Source organism: Oncorhynchus gorbuscha, linkage group LG03 (genome assembly GCF_021184085.1).
Source record: "Oncorhynchus gorbuscha isolate QuinsamMale2020 ecotype Even-year linkage group LG03, OgorEven_v1.0, whole genome shotgun sequence".
Classification (NCBI taxonomy): Eukaryota; Metazoa; Chordata; class Actinopteri; order Salmoniformes; family Salmonidae; genus Oncorhynchus; species Oncorhynchus gorbuscha.
This window is the reverse complement of record NC_060175.1, coordinates 30276073-30298449: the sequence shown is the minus strand read 5'-3', so window position 1 is coordinate 30298449 and position 22377 is coordinate 30276073. Positions and strand designations below refer to the sequence as shown.

Here is a 22377-nt window from a genome sequence, read left to right as displayed (position 1 = left end):
TATTCTTGATTATCGTAGATTTATCGGTGGTGACAGTGTTTTCTAGCCTCAGTGCAGTGGGCAGCTCGGAGGAGATGCTCTTATTCTCCATGGACTTTACGGTGTCCCAAATTTTGAGAGGAATTAGTGCTACAGGATGTACATTTCTGTTTGAAAAAGCTAGCCTTAGCTTTCCTAACTGACTGTGTATATTGGTTCCTAACTTCCCTGAAAAGTTGCATATCGCGGGGGCTATTCGATGCTCCTTCGCAGTAAGCCACAGGATGTTTTTGTGCTGGCCATGGGCAGTCAAGTCTGGAGTGACTTGTTCTACATTTTTTGATTGGGGCATGCTTTTTAAGATGGGGAGGAAAGCACTTTTAAAGAACATCCAGGCATCCTCTATTGACGAGATGAGGTCAATATCCTTCCAGGATACCCGGGCCAGGTCGATTAGAAAGGCCTGCTCGCTGAAGTGTTTTAGGGAGTGTTTGACAGTGATGAGGGGTGGTCGTTTGGCCTATTACGGATGCAAGCAACGCTGAGATCCTGGTTGAAGACAGCAGAGGTGTATTTAGAGGGCAAGTTGATCAGGATGATATCTATGAGGGTGCCCATGTTTAAGGATTTAGGGTTGTACCTGGTAGGTTCCTTGATAATTTGTGTGAGATTCAGGGCATCTAGTTTAGATTGTAGGACGGTCGGGGTGCTAAACATATCCCAGTTTAGGTCACCTAACAGTACAAACATATGGTGTCACATATGGTGTCCAGGGCACAGCTGGGGGCTGAGGGGGGTCTATAACAAGCAGCAACAGTGAGAGATTTATTTCTGGAAAGGTGGATTTTCAAAAGTATTAGCTCGAACGGTTTGGGCACAGACCTGGATAGTATGACAGAACTCTGCAGGCTATCTCTGCAGTAGATTGCATCTCTGCCCCCTTTGGCAGTTCTATCTTGATGGAAAATGTTGTAGTTGGGGGTGGACATTTCAGGATTTTCGGTGGCCTTCTTAAGCCAGGATTCAGACACGGCTAGGACATCAGGGTAGGCGGAGTGTGTTAAAGCAATGAATAAGACACGTAGTTTTTTTTTGCCAGTGCTGTGATAAGATATTGTGTAAAACAATGAATGTGAAGAATGTATCTGCACTGTATGTGTGTTAGCTAGCTAGCCAGACAATTTTAGAGAAATGATTCCATACATGTTTCTAATTATCTGCCAATATGCCAAAATTCCATTCAATCAATGCAGAAAAGTTGTAAATGCAACATGTACTGATATTGTATCATATAAAAGCATTCACAGCTTTCCTAGGGTGCATTCTTAAATTCACTCTGTTGTCTACTCCGATTTCAGACCACTCTCGTTGAGAGCGCGCAGAATAACCAATGAATTTATGAAGGTGCAACACCTGCTGAGTATGACAGGTGTCAGTAAAGTCTGCAAAAAAACGTAATTACGTTTTCTAAAGCCCAGACCGCACTCTGCGTGCACTCTGGCAGTCCAGAGTGAATTTATGAACACACCCCAAGAAAACTAAATCGGAGACATTAATGGTCTGTTTGCACATATTTTAGAGGCCATTTGTACAGAAAATGTGTAGAAAGCCTGTATAAACTGTATTCATTATTATATTACTATATTTTAGTTTGGCTTTAATTCTATTACACAAATTCTGATACATCACATGCCTTTTATTTCGCTGCACAAGTAAATGCAGGAAATATATGACCTATGCCTCTACTGCCATTCATTCCAATTAGACTGGTTTTGGATTTCTCCCTGACTAAGATAGCTCCCATTTTCGCCCCATTCTGGAACTTTGAGGGATCGTGACATATCCTCTCTAGTAATTTAATAGGATCTCTATGGCATAAACCCAGCTGATTCTCACTGAAAAACAGGGTCCAATCACAGAGTTTCCAAACCCAGAGGCGCAACATCGTAAGACTTCCGGGAATGCTCATGAAAGAGACCAAACAGACCAGGCCGGGACTTGAGAAGTCGATGAGAGACATGAAACATCATTCATTAGTTGTTAATTTTCTCAAAATCTAAAGGCACAACCTAGATTCGAGCTAATGTCTTCAGTAGTTGAACATGTTATTACTCCAACCTCGTGAAAGTGACAAACTGACTCAAAACTCAAAAACAACTTAATATCGAAGGAGTGGCTTTGTGTTGACGGCCTGCACATGCGCAGTTTGGCGCGAGACGGGCGTTAGACACCGTTTCCTGACTTGTTATTGGAAGCATACGTATTTACAACAATGAATTGAACGTGTAGACCCGATTAAGTGTTTATAATATAATAATAATATATGCCATTTAGCAGACGCTTTTATCCAAAGCGACTTACAGTCATGTGTGCATACATTCTACGTATGGGTGGTCCCGGGGATCGAACCCACTACCCTGGCGTTACAAGCACCATGCTCTACCAACTGAGCTCTGTTCATGAGTTTAGCTAGCCAACGTCACCATGACATCGTCTACTACAAGAGTGATCGGGTATTTATATTGGAAAAGCAGTTTCTGCCAAGCTTCATACTGCACTGTCTTTGGTCCAATGTTCCATCCATTCATCGTTTGTTTCTTTCCGGAATGTGCGTCTCAGTTGTAATATTTTGATTATTGGGTTGTCAGTGATTGGTCGTATATTGAAAATTGGGAGGTTCTCTAGTTCATCCAAGGCGTGGCATTAACAACGCGGGAACTGGCGGGTTCTGTTACTTTTGTTTCGAGTCGAACGTGTTGCAACCCGCTTAACTGATTCCTTTTATTTATCGTGTGATAATCCTGATGGGCTCCCGCTCCAAGTTGTTCCTGGCGAAACACGTTGGCGGCAACGTTACAAAGTTGCAGATTTATTCACAAAAGTTTAGTTAGTTCGCATTCTAACGTTAGCTTGAATTTGAGGCAGCTACTGCTGTTAGCTAACGTTTTTCTTTGTTTAAAAAAATACAGCGGTTTGTATTAGATGATAGCTCTCTAGCTAGCTAACCAAAACAACTTGTGTGACATGGAATCATTTCAGAAAGTGGAAAAGATTGGAGAAGGGACGTACGGAGTGGTGTACAAGGCAAAGAACAAAGTCACTGGAGAGACCGTTGCCCTCAAAAAAATCAGACTAGACACGTAAGTGGTGTCTGACTGACAGCTAGGTTAGCTGGCTATCGTTAGCCAGCTAATTGTCACATTGGCAAGTAGCTGGCTCCTCCGTCGCTACCTATTTGGCTATGTCGCTACCTAGTTACTTGACCTGAATTGATAACCAGTGAGTCTTGAAAGTAGCCCATGTTATGCTAGTTTATAGCTAACTACCTAGATAGCTTAGTTAGCTTTTAAAGCTTTGTACGACAAAACAAGTCACTGTCTTGACAGCTACTGCTATCATATGGCATTGGTCACATGGACTGTAACGTTCTCATAAGTAGATCCAGCTATTTAGAACTAGAAATCGCATGTAGAAAAAAAGGGTATTATTAACTGCACCATGTTATACACATTATACAATGGATGGACCCCATGCAATGTTCAAATTAATTTGTCTGACTTTGTGAGGAATGGGATGATAGTGTGATATTATGCCTTCTTAGGGAAACCGAGGGAGTACCAAGCACTGCCATCCGAGAGATATCACTCCTCAAAGAGCTCAGCCACCCAAATATTGTTGAGTATGTACCATTGAGCTACTTATGTTAAACACCAGCTTTCTCTGTTAAATTGTGCTTACATTGACATCTCTGTACTTTCACACCGACAGGCTCCGTGATGTCATCCACACAGAAAACAAACTGTACCTGGTTTTTGAGTTCCTACATCAGGACCTCAAGAAGTTCATGGACTCCTCCTCTGTCTCTGGTATCGCTTTGCCACTTGTCAAGGTATTCAGACTGCACTGCACATGCAATTTGTTTAGACTGACCAAAAAAACAACAGGTGATGCATTTAGCAGACACTTTTATCCAAAGCAACTTAGTCACGCCTGCATAGCTTTTTTTTTCTGGGTGGCCCCAGGAATTTAATGCACAGCTCTGACATTGCAAGTGCTATGCTTTAATTGAGCCATAAAGGACAACAGTGCCTCCACTGTGATTTGAGACATGTTTCAATTCCACTTGGGTCTTTGTCAGGTGGACATATCATCTAACTACTGTGCATTGTTATCAAGGTGAAAGACCCAAGTAAAAAGTACATGTATGGCAATTGTTTGATTATTTACCAACTAACAATGTTTCTGTATGTGTAATGTTGTGGTTTTGTTTTTTTACCAGGTTGTAGCATAACTCTGTTCTGGATTTTGTATGGCAGTGCTACATACATTTTGTCACCTGAAATTAAAACAATATGGTAACCTATCGGGTTGTGTGTGTCTGTCTCCCTATGAATCTAATTATGGTGTGTTTGCAGAGTTACCTGTTCCAGCTGCTACAGGGCCTGGCCTTCTGTCACTCCCACAGGGTTCTCCATCGGGACCTGAAGCCCCAGAACTTGCTCATCAATGCCCAGGGGGAGATCAAGCTTGCTGACTTCGGCCTGGCTAGGGCCTTCGGGGTGCCTGTCCGCACCTACACTCATGAGGTGAGGCATACACAATATACATACACCAAACTGTATTTTTGCTGTGTGGTTTTTAATGGTCAATGGCTAGCAATATTAGTGTTTCACTTGTGTTATGATCCTGTGAGCATCTCATAATTTTTGAGCCCATGATAGGGAAATTAACATGTATTAACATTTCTCAGGTGGTAACTCTATGGTACCGAGCTCCAGAAATTCTCTTGGGCTGCAAATACTACTCTACAGCTGTTGACATCTGGAGTTTGGGGTGCATCTTTGCTGAAATGGTACATTTATTGTCTGGCTATAATATTTTGCAGCTTCAACATTTTATAAAGCAAGGTGTCACTTCATCTCCAAACTTTCCAATTCATTCTTCAGATCACTAGGAGGGCCTTGTTTCCAGGTGACTCAGAGATCGATCAGCTGTTCCGAATCTTCCGTACCCTGGGTACTCCGGATGAGGCGGCCTGGCCAGGAGTCACCTCCATGCCTGACTACAAGCCCTCCTTCCCAAAGTGGGCCCGGCAGGAGCTGTCCAAAGTGGTGCCCCCTCTGGATGACGACGGGAGAGAGCTTCTTGGGGTGAGAACTCTAACCACATTAATGATGTTTTGGTATTGGGCTAGTACCAATAAGATTAATAAAATGTAATCACTTGAAATTATTGCTCAGAGCTTCACACTTTGCTGTCACTGGCCGATTTAAACATTTAATAGATTGTACCTTATTATGACATTTTCTTATTCTTCCAGCAAATGCTGGCCTATGACCCAAACAAGAGGATATCTGCAAAAAATGCCCTTGTCCATCGGTTCTTCCGTGACGTCACCATGCCAATGCCACACCTACGACTCTGAGACATGCAGACTGACAGGGACAATACATAGCGCAGGGTCTTTCCATGAGAGACCTCTGAGCATAAGGACTGCCCCAGCTCTTATCCACACATGAATAGTACAGTCCAGAAGATTGGAGAGATCACAGGGAAATATGGGTGCCATTCCAAAAATCATTCCAGCAGCTAAAACCAGCATTTTATAAATTAGATGTCCTGTGAGTTTCTTTTCTTTTTTCTTTACAGCTATGAGTGCTTGTTATGGAGTGGAGAATGGATTGGAAAATTCCAGTTTCAGCATTCGATTTGTATTGAAGGGGTTGTGTTTAGATTTTATCAAACTTGTTATGCCAATTTTATAAATGTTTAATGATTATACATAAAGATAAACTTGTTCCAAATCTTCTATTGTCTTTTCAATTCATGTAATTTTGTATATTTACAGGTACTATATGCGAGTTAACATTCAGAATCCTGTGCCAACTTTTGGCAAGCTCTTCATTTGAGTTAGGTTACCATATGTTTCATATTGTCACAATGTTATGTGTTATTTTGAAGATATTTCATCAAGGCTTGACAGAAGAAGTTCTATAGTATAGCCACAAACAAAAGGGGGGAAAAGGAGGGTTAGTTACAAGTAAATTGTTTTTGAACAATCGCAACATGTAGTGTTGATCCCATGTCTTGATCTGAAATAAATACAAAAAATCCCAGAAATGTTCCATATGCACAAAAATGTATTTTTCAGAGTTTTGTGCACAAATGTGTTTATCCCTGTTAGTCAGAATGTCTCCTTTGCCAAAGCCCTTTTGTGGGGAAAGGCTAACTCATTGGCTGACTCCCCATGGCTGCAGCCCTGCCCAGCACAGGAGGTTTCTGCCTACCCTCTCCCAATGGATGGCCCTGCAACACACAGGAAGTTGGCACCTTAATTGGGGAGAATGGGCTTGTGGTAATGACTGGAGTGCAGTTAGTGGAATGGTATCAATTACATCACGTGGTTTCCAAGTGTTTGATACCATTCCCTAATTAATTTATTTCAGTTGACTGATTTCCTTGTATGAACTAACTCAGTAAAATCTTTGAAATTGTTCTTATGTTGAGTTTCTTTTTGTAGTATGAGTCACTTAGTTACTGAGGGAATTCTATTTTGATGTGTTAATCTAGTAAAGCATCGGCAGATGGCAGCACCGCTGAACTTTTTCAGCATTTATACCGTTTCACACGAGAGTAGATAAGCCTCGTACAGCCAATCATCGGTCGTTTTGTTACGCCTTTCAGCAAAGCGCACTACCGCATTGGATATTTTGTTTCCGCTCTTACCCGATACAAACAAGATGGCCGACGTTGTTGAAATCCATAAATTGAAGGTGAGAAAACAATAAAAAATGAATACAATTCAATGTATACGGAATTATTCAACTAGGTTTTTGTAAAATTGACAAGTGATTGAAAATGTGCTTATTTTACGGTTTACAACGCTATAGCTGATGTAGTTGTGCGGTAGTAATGCAGTGTGATATGCCTGCAAATGGAAGCTAGCTAAAAGTTATCGGCTGATGTGCTAACTAGTTAACGAGATATTTTGTCATAATGGACTTTTCGTAGAAGGTTTGGGATAATTTACGCAACAGGCTATGATAATTAGGTTAAGGTTAGGGTTAGCTAGCTAAATGGCATAAAAACAACTTTTTTTAAAGTATAAAAACTGTATCCCATCTAGACATTAGCACATATTAACGTTAACGTTAGTAGGCTTACGTTACTGTAAAACACAGAACGTCGTCAGTTTAACAGCTAGCTGTACGAATTAATTTAGCTAGCTAAATACATTCCACATTGCAAATGAATACGTTCGCTAGCTAACGTTAGTGTGCAAAGTTTGCTCTATAGCCAGCTAGCATACTTTTAATGAGCTCGTTATTATTGGTTGGATAGCTAGCAGTTATTTACATTATTGTACATTTCACTATCTGTACTTTAGGCCTAGCTTGGTCTGTTGTCAAATTGCTGCATTGAGTTGTGCCAAAACTGTTTACTCATGTGGTAGCCATGTTTATTATAGCACTAATTTCGTTCGTTGTAGTTTACATTTTAAAGAATACATTTAATCAATGTTAATTTGCTACTGTATTATATGCATACCCTCTCCACTAACAAAGTGTTATACATTTGTTGACCCTAACTTCACCTTCAGTTGGCTGAGCTCAAGCAGGAATGTGCTGTGAGGGGATTGGAGGTGAAAGGAAACAAAGGTGACCTTATTGGACGGTTGCAGGCATACCTTGAGGAGCATGGTATGGTGGACTTGACTTTCTTGCATTAACACTCACTAATTTCTTAATAGCGCTGATTGTACAATTTAAGTGTTTTTTTTGTTGCCTTGTGCGAATGCGTAAAGCTCCCCAGCCCTGTGAATTTTGACATGGAGAGTTCACTTCAGTTCCATCTATTACACTATTAGCAGCATGCATTGTCATGTTTAGGTGTTGGTCTGTGGTTTCTTGTTTTTGCATAATAACAAACACGTTCCCTCAGATCTACCTATTCTTGTTTTGTTTCTGAACTCACCTTAATTTAAAAAACTACTGCAATATAAGCCTTACTCTTTTTTTGTATGGTATCATGAATTGTCTTGATTTTTTCAATAACTGAATCTTAGTTTGATAGATGTACAGTGGATTTGAAAAATATTCAGACCCCTGGACTTTGTTGTTAAATTGCAGCCTTATTTTAAAACGGATGAAAGTTTTTTTCCCCCCTCAATGTACACACAATACCCTATAATGACAAGGCAAAAACAGGTTTAGAATTTATCAAATTACAAATAAATAAAAAACGGACATTTATGTAAGTATTCAAACCTTTAGTCAGTACTTTGTTGAAGCACCTTTGGCAGCGATTACAGCCTTGGGTATTCTTGCGTATGACGCTACAAGCTTGGCACACCAGTATTTGGGGAGCTTCTCCCATTCTTTTCTGCAAGTCCTCTCAAGCTCTGTCAGGTTGGATGGGGAATGTTGCAGCACATATATTAAGAGGTATCTCCAGAGATGTTGCATCAGGTTCAAGCTCTGGCTCAGCCACTCAAGGACATTCAGAGACTTGTTCCCATGCCACTCCTGTGTTGTCTTGGCTGTGTGCTTAGAGTTGTTGTCCTGTTGGAATGTGAACCTTTGCCCCAGTCTGAGGTGCTGAGCAGGTTATCAAGGATCTCTCTTTACTTTCCCCTCAAACCTCACTAGTCTCCCAGTCCCTGCCACTGAAAAACATCCCCACAGCATGATGCTGCCACCACCATGCTTCGCGGTAGGGATGGTGCCAGGTTTCCTCCAGACGTGACGCTTTGAGGCCAAAGAGTTCAATCTTGGTTTCATCAGACCAGAGAATCTTGTTTCTCATAGCCTGGGACTCCTTTAGGTGCCTTTTGGCAAACCCCAAGCGGGCTGTCATGTGCCTTTTACTGAGGAGTGGCTTCCGCCTGGCCACTCTACCATAAATGCCTGATTGGTGAAGTGCCTCAGAGATGGTTGTCCTTGTGGAAGATTCTCCCATCTCCACAGAGGAACTCTGGAGCTCTGTCAGAGTGATCAGCGGGTTCTGAGTCACCTCCCTGACTAAGGCCCTTCTCCCCCGATTGCTCAATTTGGCCAGGCGGCCAGCTCAAGGAAGAGTCTTGGTGGTTCCAAACTTCTTCCATTTAAGAATGATGGAGGTCACTGTGTTCTTGGGGACCTTCAATGCTGCAGACATGTTTTGGTACCCTTCCTCAGATCTGTGCCCCGACACAATCCTGTCTCAGAGCTCCACGGACAATTCCTTTAACCTCATGGCTTGGTTTTTGCTCTGACGTACACTCTCTACTCTGGGACCTTATATAGACAGGTAGGTGCCTTTCCAAATCACGTCCAATCAATTGAATTTACAACAGGTGGACTCCAATCAAGTTGTAGAAACATCAAGGATGATCAATGGAAACAGGATGCACCCGAGCTCAATTTTGTGTTTCATAGCAAAGGGTCTGAATACTAATGTAAATAAGTTTTATAAATGTTTTCTTTAAAAAAAAAAAAAAGTTTTTGCTTTGTCATTATGGGGTATTATGTCTAGATTGATTAATGTTTTGTTTAATCAATTTTAGAATAAGGCTGTGACTGTGGAAACATTTAAGTGGTTTAAATACTTTCTGAATGCACTTTATGTAGCATTATTCACTCTGACAGGTGAAGTATGCATTCTCTAATGTACTATGCTAAGATAAACAATATTGTTTTTACAGCCAGCTTGTTGGCTTGACAATGTGAGGAAAATATATATTTAGCGTGTTATGTTCCAGAAGATGAGGTGAATGAAGAGGAGGTCTTGGGAGAGTTAGAGGTAGGAATACTTTACTATTACAATATTTCTGAATCTTTACATTTGTGGAGGATTTGTTGAGATTACGTGTGTATTTACAGGACGAGCCTAAAGAGGAGGAAATCAATGAAAGACCTGCAGAAGAGGCAGCAGGAGAGACAGCTGTGCCTGAAAAGTCAGTACTCTATTTCACTCACACCCACCTACCTATTGAATATTTTATGTCCTAATGGTTATTATGTGATTGAAGTAGACCTAATCATTGTTATCATGATTCTCATGGTAAATTCAAGCAGTTTTTCAACATTACATCATATTTTCTTAATTCAGTGTTAAGATGAAGCTTGATGTCAGAATGTTATTTTTGTTGTTTATGATTGCAATTCCTGATCAATTTCTGTTGCCATATGTACAAGACCTCTTTGGGGATTATTTCAATAGACAGGTTTCCAGTAATCCACGGTTGTCCGACAACCAATGTTGCAAAAATCATTGGAAACGGCAGATATAGAAGACATTTTCCAAAGATCATACATTTTTATCAGTTATCAATTATTTCCGATATAGCCAACAGGAGATCAATTCTCAACATGGCACAGAATGTAGCGATACGTTGGCACTGATGATGTACACTATATATACAAAAGTATGTGGACACCCCTTCAAATGAGTGGATTTAGCTATTTCAGCCACACCTGTTGCTGACCGGAGTATAAAATCGAGCACACAGCCATGCAATCTCCATAGGCCATTCAACTGCCAATGTTTGTCTGTCTGTGACTTTAAACGTGGCACCGTCATAGGATGCCACCTTTCCAATAAGTCAGTTCGTCAAATACCTGTCCTGCCAGAACTTCCCCGGTCAACTGTAAATGCTGTTATTGTGAAGTGGAAACGTCTAGGAGCGACAATGGCTCAGCTGCGAAGTGGTAGGCCACACAAGCTCACAGAATGGGACTGCCAAGTGCTGGAGCACGTAAACATAGTTTTACCTCGGTTGCAACACCCACTACCGAGTTCCAAACCACCTCTGGAAGCAACGTCTTGCAGAAGAACTGTTCGTCGGGAGCTTCATGAAATGTGTTTCCATGGCCGAGCAGCCGCACGCACACAAGCCTAAGATCACAATGCCAAGCGTCAGCTGGAGGGATGTGAAGCTCACCGCCATTGGACTCTGGAGCAGTGGAAATGCGTTCTCTAGAGTGATGAATCACGCTTCACCATCTGGCAGTCCGACTGACATATCTGAGTTTGGCGGATGCCAGGAGAACACTACCTGCCCCAATGTATAGTGCCAACTGTAAAGTTAGGTGGAGGAGGAATAATGGTCTGGGGTTGTTTCATGGTTCAGTCTAGGCCCCTTAGTTCCAGTGAAGGGAAACCTTAAAGCTACAGCATACAATGACATTCTAGATGATTCTGTGCTTCCAACTTTGTGGCAACAGTTTGGGGAAGGCCCTTTCAGAGTTCAGCATGACAATACCCCTGTGCACAAAGCGAGGTCCATACAGAAATGGTTTGTCGAGATCAGTGTGGAAGAACTCTACTGGCTTGCACAGAGCCCTAACCTCAACCCCATCAAACACCTTTGGGATGAATTGGAATGCAGACTGCGAGCCAGGCCTATTCGCCCAACATCAGTGCCCGACCTCACTAATGCTTTTGTGGTTGAATGGAAGCAGGTCACTGTTGTAGTAGGAACATTTTCCAGCATCTAGTGGAAAGCCTTCCCAGAAGAGTGGAAGCTGTTATTACAGCAAAGGGGAGACCTTTCTCCATATTAATGCCCATAATTTTGGAATGAGATGTTTGATGAGCAGGTGTCCACATACTTTTAGTCATGTAGCGTAAATAAACCATTGGTTGGCACATGAGAATTATTAGAATATGGCAAATATGAGTCAGTTATTACATTCTTACTACATTCTTATTACATTCTATCCACCCTGGCTTTCACAGGCTACCCGAGACATGAAACAGATAGGTGGGAGGGCGTACAGGCTGTCGCCAATGTATTTATGTGCAATTACCCTAAATGAGTAATGGAAACATTCAAACTTTTTTTGGGGGGGTGATGTCATTATGTCCAGCTGTTTTTCTTTTCTTCAGACAAGTTAGTTAAATGGTAATGCACGCTAGCAGGCAATTGTCACATTTATTTTCTAAGCTAACTTTCGAATACTTGACAATCACTGGACAATTAATGGAAACATACTGCAGCTTCTGGCTGTGCAGTTTATTTTTGACCAGTAGAGGGCAGGCTAGGGTTACAGTTTTTCACTGGATACTGTATTCTCCGCCCTAATGGTTTAATTCAATTAATTTTATTTCTTGCTTTAGGGATGCTGAGAAGAAAGTTGTGAAAATCACTGCCCCAGCAGCTGCAGGGGAGGTATGTAGTAGCATGATGCACAGAATAACTGGTGTATCAATAGATTTAAAATCATTGTTTCCCACCATGTTATTCTCATCAGCTCTAGTAATCCTCACTCGGTATTGGAAACCTTGACAGGATGAATGTGTACTTGTCCTAATGGCACTACATTGATGAAGTGTACTTGTATGAATCTTCAACTTGTATTTGTGTCCATCACAGAAGCTGCAAAAGAGGGCGGAGCGTTTCAACCTGCCTGCCACTGCTGATAGTAAGAAAGAGGCCCGCGCTGCCAGGTGAGCCCCTGGACTGAATTCCACATAATGGATCATCTGTTGACTTTGGATAAACTAGTATTGGACGTCTTGCATGTGGACATCAGCAATGTGTCGCACTTTTGACCCTTGTCTTGACCTCCTCAAATCGATGAAATATAGTAGTTAACAATCAAGTTTTGATCATTACTCAGTGAACAATGTCAGGTAGTTACGTTAAAAGAATAACAAAGCTATTATATGTGGCAATAATCTGCCCCATGGGAAGTCATATTGGTCTGACTGTTGAAAGCATAGTAAAATGGATGTTGAAAAGATGTAAGTTGTGTGAGTGAATATTAACTGAATTGATCTGATGTTTGTCAGGTTCGGTTTACCAGCTCCAACGCCGGCTTCCACACCAGGCGAGTTGGATTTTTAACCTTTCATAGGTCCTTCAGCATGACCAGTCCAAAGTGTGTAATTCATTCAATTTTTTTCTTTGTCTATTAGGTGCACCAGTTGCGAATAGCAAACCAACTGTGAGTATCAAAGGGGGTTATATACATTTTTTATTTTCCTACTGCAACGGTGACGGCACATAAAATGACACCTCACAATATCCTCACATTTACAGTAGGCTGCTATAACATTGTCATGGAATTACAATACTAGAATGGACATGAACCTTCTTGTGATTGGTCAGCCATTTTGGTCAGGGAGTTGGTCAGCTATGGTTTGCCAGTGCTGTGATAAGATATTGTATAAAATAACTTAACAATTTTTCTGCACTGTATGTTTGTTAGCTATGGAACTCTGTTTGGTCTTTGTGTCAAAAAAGCTTGTTGACCAATCAGGACCTGAATATGACGGCATGTCACTTAATAATTGCACATACAATTTTTATGTAGTTGTTACACATTGATTACACTGTCACTTGTATGACATGCATCAGTGATTCACCAATATGTATGCTATGATGCTGGTAAAGTTCTTGCACCTGCTGCACGAGGCAGATAAACATTTCTCCAAGCTCTGGGACAGTGCTGGTTAGAAAAAAAGCTAGCAAGCTGTTGGATGCAAACAATGTTCTCCCCCAAAAACATAGCAAAACTATATAATCTGTTTCAGTAGCTATAGCTAGCTAGCTATGTGTCATCTAAAAATCTAAAATACTCCTTATTTATAAGCCAGTTTTTGTATTGGTTGATGGTCGGACCTACTAGCCATGCTTACTTATAACGTTGGCTTGGGGCAACAGGGCTAGGTAGCTGGCTAGCTTGTTTAGTTCATTGTCTATCTAGCTAACTAGTTATTTTCATGAACTACAGTTTGATTTCAATAGGAAAACAACAAGTGGCTGCCTAGCTAATACTTAGTCACATGGATTCCTAAATCATTGCTAGAATATTGAAAATGATAGCAGTTTCTGGTCATTGTTTTCAGGCTAGTTGCATTGGTGCTAGCAAGGTACCAAGTTAAAGCTTGCTAGCTACCCCAAAAGTTGCTAAAAACATGTGTATCAAAGATATTTGTGAATGTCTTCGTCATAATGCAAACCAAAGTCAATGTAGGGAGTCAGGCTACCTCCCAGTTTCCAAACTGCCATCAATTTGACAAAATAAATGATTTTTTATTCTGTTTTTTGATTAGCTAGGTTGAATCAGGTACAGGTATGGCTGTCAGGCAGAAGCAGCAGGATCACCATCCCTTCTCCGCTGCCTAATGCGATGGTCGCAGGTCGGGAATAATGTTAGACAACCTAGCAATTTCTTTTATCCTGCTCTTTTGATCCTGATCTTATTTCAGATGTTCAGACTTTTCCCCCATTCGGTCAAACAAATAATGTCTTATTACCAAAGCGGTATTATAAACACATCATTGTGTGTGTGCGTGCTTATTTGCAGACCATTTTAATTTTATTTTTACAGCTTTGATAGTACTACTGACAATAGTGGTGGCGCTTGCACATGCACACCTGTATAAACTATTTATTACAGTATGTGAACATTTTTTAATTTTTTAAATTTTTTGACCTTTAGGCAAGTCAGTTAAGAACAAATTCTTATTTTCAATGACGGCCTAGGAACAGTGGGTTAACTGCCTGCTCAAGGGCAGAATGACAGATTTTGTACCTTGTCAGCTCGGGGATTTGAACTTGCAACCTTTCGGTTACTAGTCCAATGCTCTAACCACTAGGCTACCCTGCCGCCCCATATTTTAGATTAACAATTATATTACAGAATTTCTGATACATCACATACCTTTTAATTTCCTACATAAGACAAATCTGTATTATGCCCCTAATGCCATTGATTCCAATTAAACTGGTTTGGATTTCTCCCTGACCAATGTGGCTGCCATTTTCAGCCCATTCTGGAACTTTTAGGGGTTATGACATAGCCCCTCTAGTAATTTAATAGGATCTCTATGAACAGGAGTTAATCTGCTGTGTTTATTAGAGGAGAACAAGACTGTATGAAAATGATCAGAACTGTTTTTTGTCGTTATGAATAGAAGTGTGTGTGTATATGCATACCTGTTTAGTCTTGGTGGAGCTTGTAACCAACCCCTCTCCTCCCTCTCTGATGTTAGGTCAGCGTTGAGGTCCTGAAGAAGCGGGCAGAGCGCTTTGGCATGAATGTCTCCCCTGTTGCCAAAACGGTGAGCTGAACTCATGACTACATGAAACTTGCATAGTAATTCAAATTACACACGTGTATATAGGTAGGGTGGCCAATTGGCCCCAATTACCCAAGTATACAGGTAGGGTGGCCAATTGGCCCCAATTACCCAAGTATACAGGTAGGGTGGCCAATTGGTCCCAATTACCCAAGTATACAGGTAGGGTGGCCAATTGGTCCCAATTACCCAAGTATACAGGTAGGGTGGCCAATTGGCCCATTTACATTACATTTAAATTTAAGTCATTTAGCAGACACTCTTATCCAGAGCGACTTACAAATTGGTGCATTCACCTTATGACATCCAGTGGAACAGTCACTTTACAATAGTGCATCTAAATCTTAAAGGGGGGTGAGAAGGATTACTTTATCCTATCCTAGGTATTCCTTAAAGAGGTGGGGTTTCAGGTGTCTCCGGAAGGTGGTGATTGACTCCGCTGTCCTGGCGTCGTGAGGGAGTTTGTTCCACCATTGGGGGGCCAGAGCAGCGAACAGTTTTGACTGGGTTGAGCGGGAACTGTACTTCCTCAGTGGTAGGGAGGCGAGCAGGCCAGAGGTGGATGAACGCAGTGCCCTTGTTTGGGTGTAGGGCCTGATCAGAGCCTGGAGGTACTGAGGTGCCGTTCCCCTCACAGCTCCGTAGGCAAGCACCATGGTCTTGTAGCGGATGCAAGCTTCAACTGGAAGCCAGTGGAGAGAGCGGAGGAGCGGGGTGGCGTGAGAGAACTTGGGAAGGTTGAACACCAGACGGGCTGCGGCGTTCTGGATGAGTTGTAGGGGTTTAATGGCACAGGCAGGGAGCCCAGCCAACAGCGAGTTGCAGTAATCCAGACGGGAGATGACAAGTGCCTGGATTAGGACCTGCGCCGTTTCCTGTGTGAGGCAGGGTCGTACTCTGCGGATGTTGTAGAGCATGAACCTACAGGAACGGGCCACCGCCTTGATGTTAGTTGAGAACGACAGGGTGTTGTCCAGGATCACGCCAAGGTTCTTAGCGCTCTGGGAGGAGGACACAATGGAGTTGTCAACCGTGATGGCGAGGTCATGGAACGGGCAGTCCTTCCCCGGGAGGAAGAGCAGCTCCGTCTTGCCGAGGTTCAGCTTGAGGTGGTGATCCGTCATCCACACTGATATGTCTGCCAGACATGCAGAGATGCGATTCGCCACCTGGTCATCAGAAGGGGGAAAGGAGAAGATTAATTGTGTGTCATCTGCATAGCAATGATAGGAGAGACCATGTGAGGTTATGACAGAGCCAAGTGACTTGGTGTATAGCGAGAATAGGAGAGGGCCTAGAACAGAGCCCTGGGGGACACCAGTGGTGAGAGCGCGTGGTGAGGAGAGATTCTTGCCACGCCACCTGGTAGGAGCGACCTGTCAGGTAGGACGTAATCCAAGCGTGGGCCGCGCAGGAGATGCCCAACTCTGAGAGGGTGGAGAGGAGGATCTGATGGTTCACAGTATCGAAGGCAGCCGATAGGTCTAGAAGGATGAGAGGAGAGAGAGTTAGCTTTAGCGGTGCGGAGCGCCTCCGTGATACAGAGAAGAGCAGTCTCAGTTGAATGACTAGTCTTAACCTGACTGATTTGGATCAAGAAGGTCATTCTGAGAGAGATAGCGGGAGAGCTGGCCAAGGACGGCACGTTCAAGGGTTTGAGAGAAAAGAAAGAAGGGATACTGGTCTGTAGTTGTTGACATCGGAGGGATCGAGTGTAGGTTTTTTCAGAAGGGGTGCAACTCTCGCCCTCTTGAAGACGGAAGGGACGTAGCCAGCGGTCAGGGATGAGTTGATGAGCGAGGTGAGGTAAGGGAGAAGGTCTCCGGAAATGGTCTGGAGAAGAGAGGAGGGGATAGGGTCAAGCGGGCAGGTTGTTGGGTGGCCGGCCGTCACAAGATGCGAGATTTCATCTGGAGAGAGAGGGGAGAAAGAGGTCAGAGCACAGGGTAGGGCAGTGTGAGCAGAACCAGCGGTGTCGTTTGACTTAGCAAACGAGGATCGGATGTCGTCGACCTTCTTTTCAAAATGGTTGACGAAGTCATCTGCAGAGAGGGAGGAGGGGGGGAGGAGGATTCAGGAGGGAGGAGAAGGTGGCAAAGAGCTTCCTAGGGTTAGAGGCAGAAGCTTGGAATTTAGAGTGGTAGAAAGTGGCTTTAGCAGCAGAGACAGAAGAGGAAAATGTAGAGAGGGAGCGAAAGGATGCCAGGTCCGCAGGGAGGCGAGTTTTCCTCCATTTCCGCTCGGCTGCCCGGAGCCCTGTTCTGTGAGCTCGCAATGAGTCGTCGAGCCACTGAGCGGGAGGGGAGGACCGAGCCGGCCTGGAGGATAGGGGGCATAGAGAGTCAAAGGATGCAGAAAGGGAGGAGAGGAGGGTTGAGGAGGCAGAATCAGGAGATAGGTTGGAGAAGGTTTGAGCAGAGGGAAGAGATGATAGGATGGAAGAGGAGAGAGTAGCGGGGGAGAGAGAGCGAAGGTTGGGACGGCGCGATACCATCCGAGTAGGGGCAGTGTGGGAAGTGTTGGATGAGAGCGAGAGGGAAAAGGATACAAGGTAGTGGTCGGAGACTTGGAGGGGAGTTGCAATGAGGTTAGTGGAAGAACAGCATCTAGTAAGGTGAGGTCGAGCGTATTGCCTGCCTTGTGAGTAGGGGGGGAAGGTGAGAGGGTGAGGTCAAAAGGAGAGGAGTGGAAAGAAGGAGGCAGAGAGGAATGAGTCAAAGGTAGACGTGGGGAGGTTAAAGTCGCCCAGAACTGTGAGAGGTGAGCCGTCCTCAGGAAAGGAGCTTATCAAGGCATCAAGCTCATTGATGAACTCTCCAAGGGAACCTGGAGGGCGATAAATGATAAGGATGTTAAGCTTGAAAGGGCTGGTAACTGTGACAGCATGGAATTCAAAGGAGGCGATAGACAGATGGGTAAGGGGAGAAAGAGAGAATGACCACTTGGGAGAGATGAGGATCCCGGTGCCACCACCCCGCTGACCAGAAGCTCTCGGGGTGTGCGAGAACACGTGGGCGGACGAAGAGAGAGCAGTAGGAGTGGCAGTGTTATCTGTGGTGATCCATGTTTCCGTCAGTGCCAAGAAGTCGAGGGACTGGAGGGAGGCATAGGCTGAGATGAACTCTGCCTTGTTGGCCGCAGATCGGCAGTTCCAGAGGCTACCGGAGACCTGGAACTCCACGTGGGTCGTGCACGCTGGGACCACCAGATTAGGGTGGCCGCGGCCACGCGGTGTGGAGCGTTTGTATGGTCTGTGCAGAGAGGAGATAACAGGGATAGACAGACACATAGTTGACAGGCTACAGAAGAGGCTACGCTAATGCAAAGGAGATTGGAATGACAAGTGGACTACACGTCTCGAATGTTCAGAAAGTTAAGCTTACGTAGCAAGAATCTTATTGACTAAAATGATTAAAATGATACAGTACTGCTGAAGTAGGCTAGCTGGCAGTGGCTGCGTTGTTGACATTACACTAATTACTAACTAATTACACTAAATTGCTAAGTCGTTCCGTTGAGTGTAATAGTTTCTACAGTGCTGCTATTCGGGGGCTAGCTGGCTAGCTAGCAGTGTTGATTACGTTACGTTGCGTTAAAAGAACGACAATAGCTGGCTAGCTAACCTAGAAAATCGCTCTAGACTACACAATTATCTTTGATACAAAGACTGCTATGTAGCTAGCTATGTAGCTAGCTACGATCAAACAAATCAAACCGTTGTACTGTAATGAAATGAAATGAAAATGTGATACTACCTGTGGAGCGAAGCGGGATGCGACCGGGTTGTTGAGTTCTATTCGGAAGACGTTGGCTAGCTGTTGGCTAGCTAGCAGTGTCTCCTACGTTAAGGACGACAAATAGCTGGCTAGCTAACCTCGGTAAATTAAGATAATCACTCTAAGACTACACACTCTAAACTACACAATTATCTTGAATACGAAGACAGCAAAGACAACTATGTAGCTAGCTAACACTACACTAATCAAGTCGTTCAGTTGAGTGTAATAGTTTCTACAGTGCTGCTATACGGTAGACGGTGGACGTTTGCTAGCTGGCTAGCTGCTTGGGCAGATAGCAGTGTAGCCTACGTTAGGACGACGAAATACGATAATTACGCAATTATTTTTGATACAAAGACGGCTATGTAGCTAGCTAAGAAGAAATTGCTAAGATTAGACCAATCAAACCGTTGTACTATAATGAAATGTAATGAAAAAGTTATACTACCTGCGGACCGAAGTGTGGATGCGACCGCTCGCTCCAACCCGGAAGACTTTGGCCCCAATTACACACGTATATAGGTAGGGTGGCCAATTGGCCCCAATTACCCAAGTATACAGGTAGGGTGGCCAATTGGCCCCAATTACCCAAGTATACAGGTAGGGTGGCCAATTGGCCCCAATTACCCAAGTATATAGGTAGGGTGGCCAATTGGCCCCAATTACCCAAGTATACAGGTAGGGTGGCCAATTGGCCCCAATTACCCAAGTATATAGGTAGGGTGGCCAATTGGCCCCAATTACCCAAGTATACAGGTAGGGTGGCCAATTGGCCCCAATTACCCAAGTATACAGGTAGGGTGGCCAATTGGCCCCAATTACCCAAGTGTACAGGTAGGGTGGCCAATTGGCCCCAATTACACACGTGTACAGGTAGGGTGGCCAATTGGCCCCAATTACACACGTGTACAGGTAGGGTGGCCAATTGGCCCCAATTACACACGTGTACAGGTAGGGTGGCCAATTGGCCCCAATTACACACGTGTACAGGTAGGGTGGCCAATTGGCCCCAATTACACACGTGTACAGGTAGGGTGGCCAACTGGCCCCAATTACACACGTGTACAGGTAGGGTGGCCAACTGGCCCCAATTACACACGTGTACAGGTAGGGTGGCCAACTGGCCCCAATTACACACGTGTACAGGTAGGGTGGCCAACTGGCCCCAATTACACACGTGTACAGGTAGGGTGGCCAACTGGCCCCAATTACACACGTGTACAGGTAGGGTGGCCAACTGGCCCCAATTACACACGTGTACAGGTAGGGTGGCCAACTGGCCCCAATTACACACGTGTACAGGTAGGGTGGCCAACTGGCCCCAATTACACACGTGTACAGGTAGGGTGGCCAACTGGCCCCAATTACACACGTGTACAGGTAGGGTGGCCAACTGGCCCCAATTACACACGTGTACAGGTAGGGTGGCCAACTGGCCCCAATTACACACGTGTACAGGTAGGGTGGCCAACTGGCCCCAATTACACACGTGTACAGGTAGGGTGGCCAACTGGCCCCAATTACACACGTGTACAGGTAGGGTGGCCAACTGGCCCCAATTACACACGTGTACAGGTAGGGTGGCCAACTGGCCCCAATTACACACGTGTACAGGTAGGGTGGCCAACTGGCCCCAATTGTGTGGGACAGTACTGTGTTTTGTCCCTTTGTCCCACATCCAGCATTACATTTTTACATTTAAGTCATTTAGCAGACGCTCTTATCCAGAGCGACTTACAAATTGGTGCATTCACCTTATGACATCAGCAACCACATGTCCTGTATTTAATATATATTTTAAAATGTTATGTAATTAAATGACACATTTTAATTTGTCCACTATTTCAGACTCTCCATTCATTTAATGATAATTGACATTGAGTCACTCCAGCCGGTTTCTTTTACAGTCAGGAAGGCAGGTTGCACTTTTGACAAGATACATTTGATATCATATGGATGAGGTACTGGTCATGTTAAACACTTCTCTAATCTTCATGAGATCTGATATTCTGTGCAACGCAACTTTAAAAAGACGATACGTAGGGCAATGTCATGTCTACCAATCACATTTAGTCAAATCCTGTCAGGCTCAGTTCCAGCTGAACTTGGGAGAGAGGACAGTTAACAATTTACAAGAAGCATGCTTCTAACCAAGAGCTACAAAAGTAACTAAATAGCTGTATTAGATTGAATGATAAGGTAATTTCGTCAAACTTGTGAGGTTTTCCATGGCTCATTAGGTGCTCATAATTCCTGTACAAGGTCCTGTGATTGCCCGGCAAAGTCATTATTTTATCCCTGAATTTGGGTATTTAAAAATAAGTCGCCCTACAAACAAGCACATAATCAAACAATAACGTGGTATACTTTCCTATTCTATAGAGCAGTGGTTCTTAACCTTGTTGGAGGTACTGAACCCCACCAGTTTCATATGCGCATTCACCGAACCCTTCTTAATTGGAAAAATAAAATATTATTTTATTAACTCAAAACATAGGTATATATTTTACTGGTGCACAAAATGAACCGTGCATAAACATCACTGTGTTCAAAGAACAAAATCATCAAAACATGATTTTCAAACAAAAATATAATAATGAATATTTACTGCAAATCAGTGTGACTTCTGCTGTTGCCTTTCAGAGACCAGTTCAGAAATGTACGGCTTCAGCTTGGCAAGTGCCATTCTCATGTCATTTTCGCAACAAAGTCTGTTCCTTTTCTTCGTTTTTATGTCCAGTATCCTCAAAGGATTGCTCGCAAAGATGTGTTGTAACAAACGGTATGAAAATCTCCAGAGCTTTCTTAGCAATAACAGGGTACGTTACCATTTGTTGACACCAAAACGTTGAAAGCGTTGTTGTTCTGAAGAGTTGCTGTTGAACCTGGCTCTGCTGAATTTCAATGATTTCATCGAGGTATTCATCATTGACATCTGTCTCAACACGTGAACGGCTGTCTCACCTATGCTGGATATGACTCTCTTGTAGGGAAGTATCCGTCGAGAGACTGTGTCAATTGCTTGCTTCAGTTCAGCGGGTACAGAAATGTCTCCGATTTCCAGATACATCTTTGATCTTACTTACACAGTCGACCAGCAGGGGAAAGTTTGCAAAGTTATTGTTCTCTGTTCGTCGTTTCCATAACGGTAGCTTTTTTTGAAAAGCCTTCAGGTTTCCCTCCGCTTTCGATGATGTTGACTCCACCGCCCTGCATCTTTTGATTGAGATGATTGAGAGCTGCGAAGATATCGGCCATGTACGCTAAAATGAGAATGAACTCAGAATTCTTGAAGCAATCTGCATGACAATGTTGGTGCTCTTGCAAAAACAGGGCTAATTCCACACGCACGGCAAAAACACGATTCAGCACCTGTCCCCGGGATAAACACCGAACGTTAGAATGGTACAGAAGTACCTCGATTTCAGAGCCCATTTCCTTACACAACTCACTGAAGATGCGGGGCCTCAGAGCACTAGTTCGCACATAGTTCACGCATTCCACTACAATTTTTAATACTTCTGACAGTTTTGGAGGCAAGGTTTTTGTT

At 43.5% G+C, this 22377-nt stretch overlaps 2 protein-coding genes across 5 annotated transcripts in view; both read left to right on the top strand.

Moving 5' to 3' along the window:
* Window positions 1–2423: 2423 nt before the first annotated feature.
* On the top strand, window positions 2424–6479 carry LOC124031195 (cyclin-dependent kinase 2). 3 transcript variants are annotated; one of them, XM_046342152.1, is made up of 8 exons: window positions 2424–2492; window positions 3019–3119; window positions 3581–3658; window positions 3748–3868; window positions 4395–4565; window positions 4730–4831; window positions 4926–5129; window positions 5300–6479. In XM_046342152.1, the coding sequence occupies exons 1-8, from the start codon at window positions 2439–2441 to the stop codon at window positions 5402–5404; spliced, it is 936 nt and encodes a 311-aa protein (XP_046198108.1). In that variant the 5' UTR covers window positions 2424–2438; the 3' UTR covers window positions 5405–6479. The 3 variants fall into 3 exon arrangements, with proteins under 3 accessions (XP_046198108.1, XP_046198107.1, XP_046198109.1); XM_046342151.1 differs by lacking the exon at window positions 2424–2492 and adding an exon at window positions 2612–2861; XM_046342153.1 differs by lacking the exon at window positions 2424–2492 and having other exon boundaries at window positions 2698–3119.
* Window positions 6480–6638: 159 nt separating this feature from the next.
* Window positions 6639–22377, top strand: part of LOC124031196 (SAP domain-containing ribonucleoprotein-like) — a 61471-nt gene continuing 45732 nt past the window's right edge. The window contains exons 1-9 of one of the 2 annotated variants that reach the window (XM_046342156.1): window positions 6639–6752; window positions 7580–7679; window positions 9722–9759; window positions 9840–9913; window positions 12079–12130; window positions 12335–12408; window positions 12754–12791; window positions 12880–12908; window positions 14962–15030. In XM_046342156.1, coding sequence (XP_046198112.1) covers window positions 6720–6752; window positions 7580–7679; window positions 9722–9759; window positions 9840–9913; window positions 12079–12130; window positions 12335–12408; window positions 12754–12791; window positions 12880–12908; window positions 14962–15030 — 507 coding nt within the window. In that variant the 5' untranslated portion in view covers window positions 6639–6719. Of the gene's footprint in view, window positions 6753–7579; window positions 7680–9718; window positions 9760–9839; window positions 9914–12078; window positions 12131–12334; window positions 12409–12753; window positions 12792–12879; window positions 12909–14961; window positions 15031–22377 lie in introns of both variants that reach the window. The other variant, XM_046342154.1, reaches the window with a different exon arrangement.

Bases quoted from the DNA above. Each gene is read 5' to 3' on its own strand.
- LOC124031195 (XM_046342151.1), top strand. From the start codon at position 2,784: ATGGGCTCCCGCTCCAAGTTGTTCCTGGCGAAACACGTTGGCGGCAAC. The intron at 3,659-3,747 runs GTATGTACCATT...TCACACCGACAG, and splicing joins AGCCACCCAAATATTGTTGA to GCTCCGTGATGTCATCCACA. The intron at 4,566-4,729 runs GTGAGGCATACA...AACATTTCTCAG, and splicing joins TCCGCACCTACACTCATGAG to GTGGTAACTCTATGGTACCG.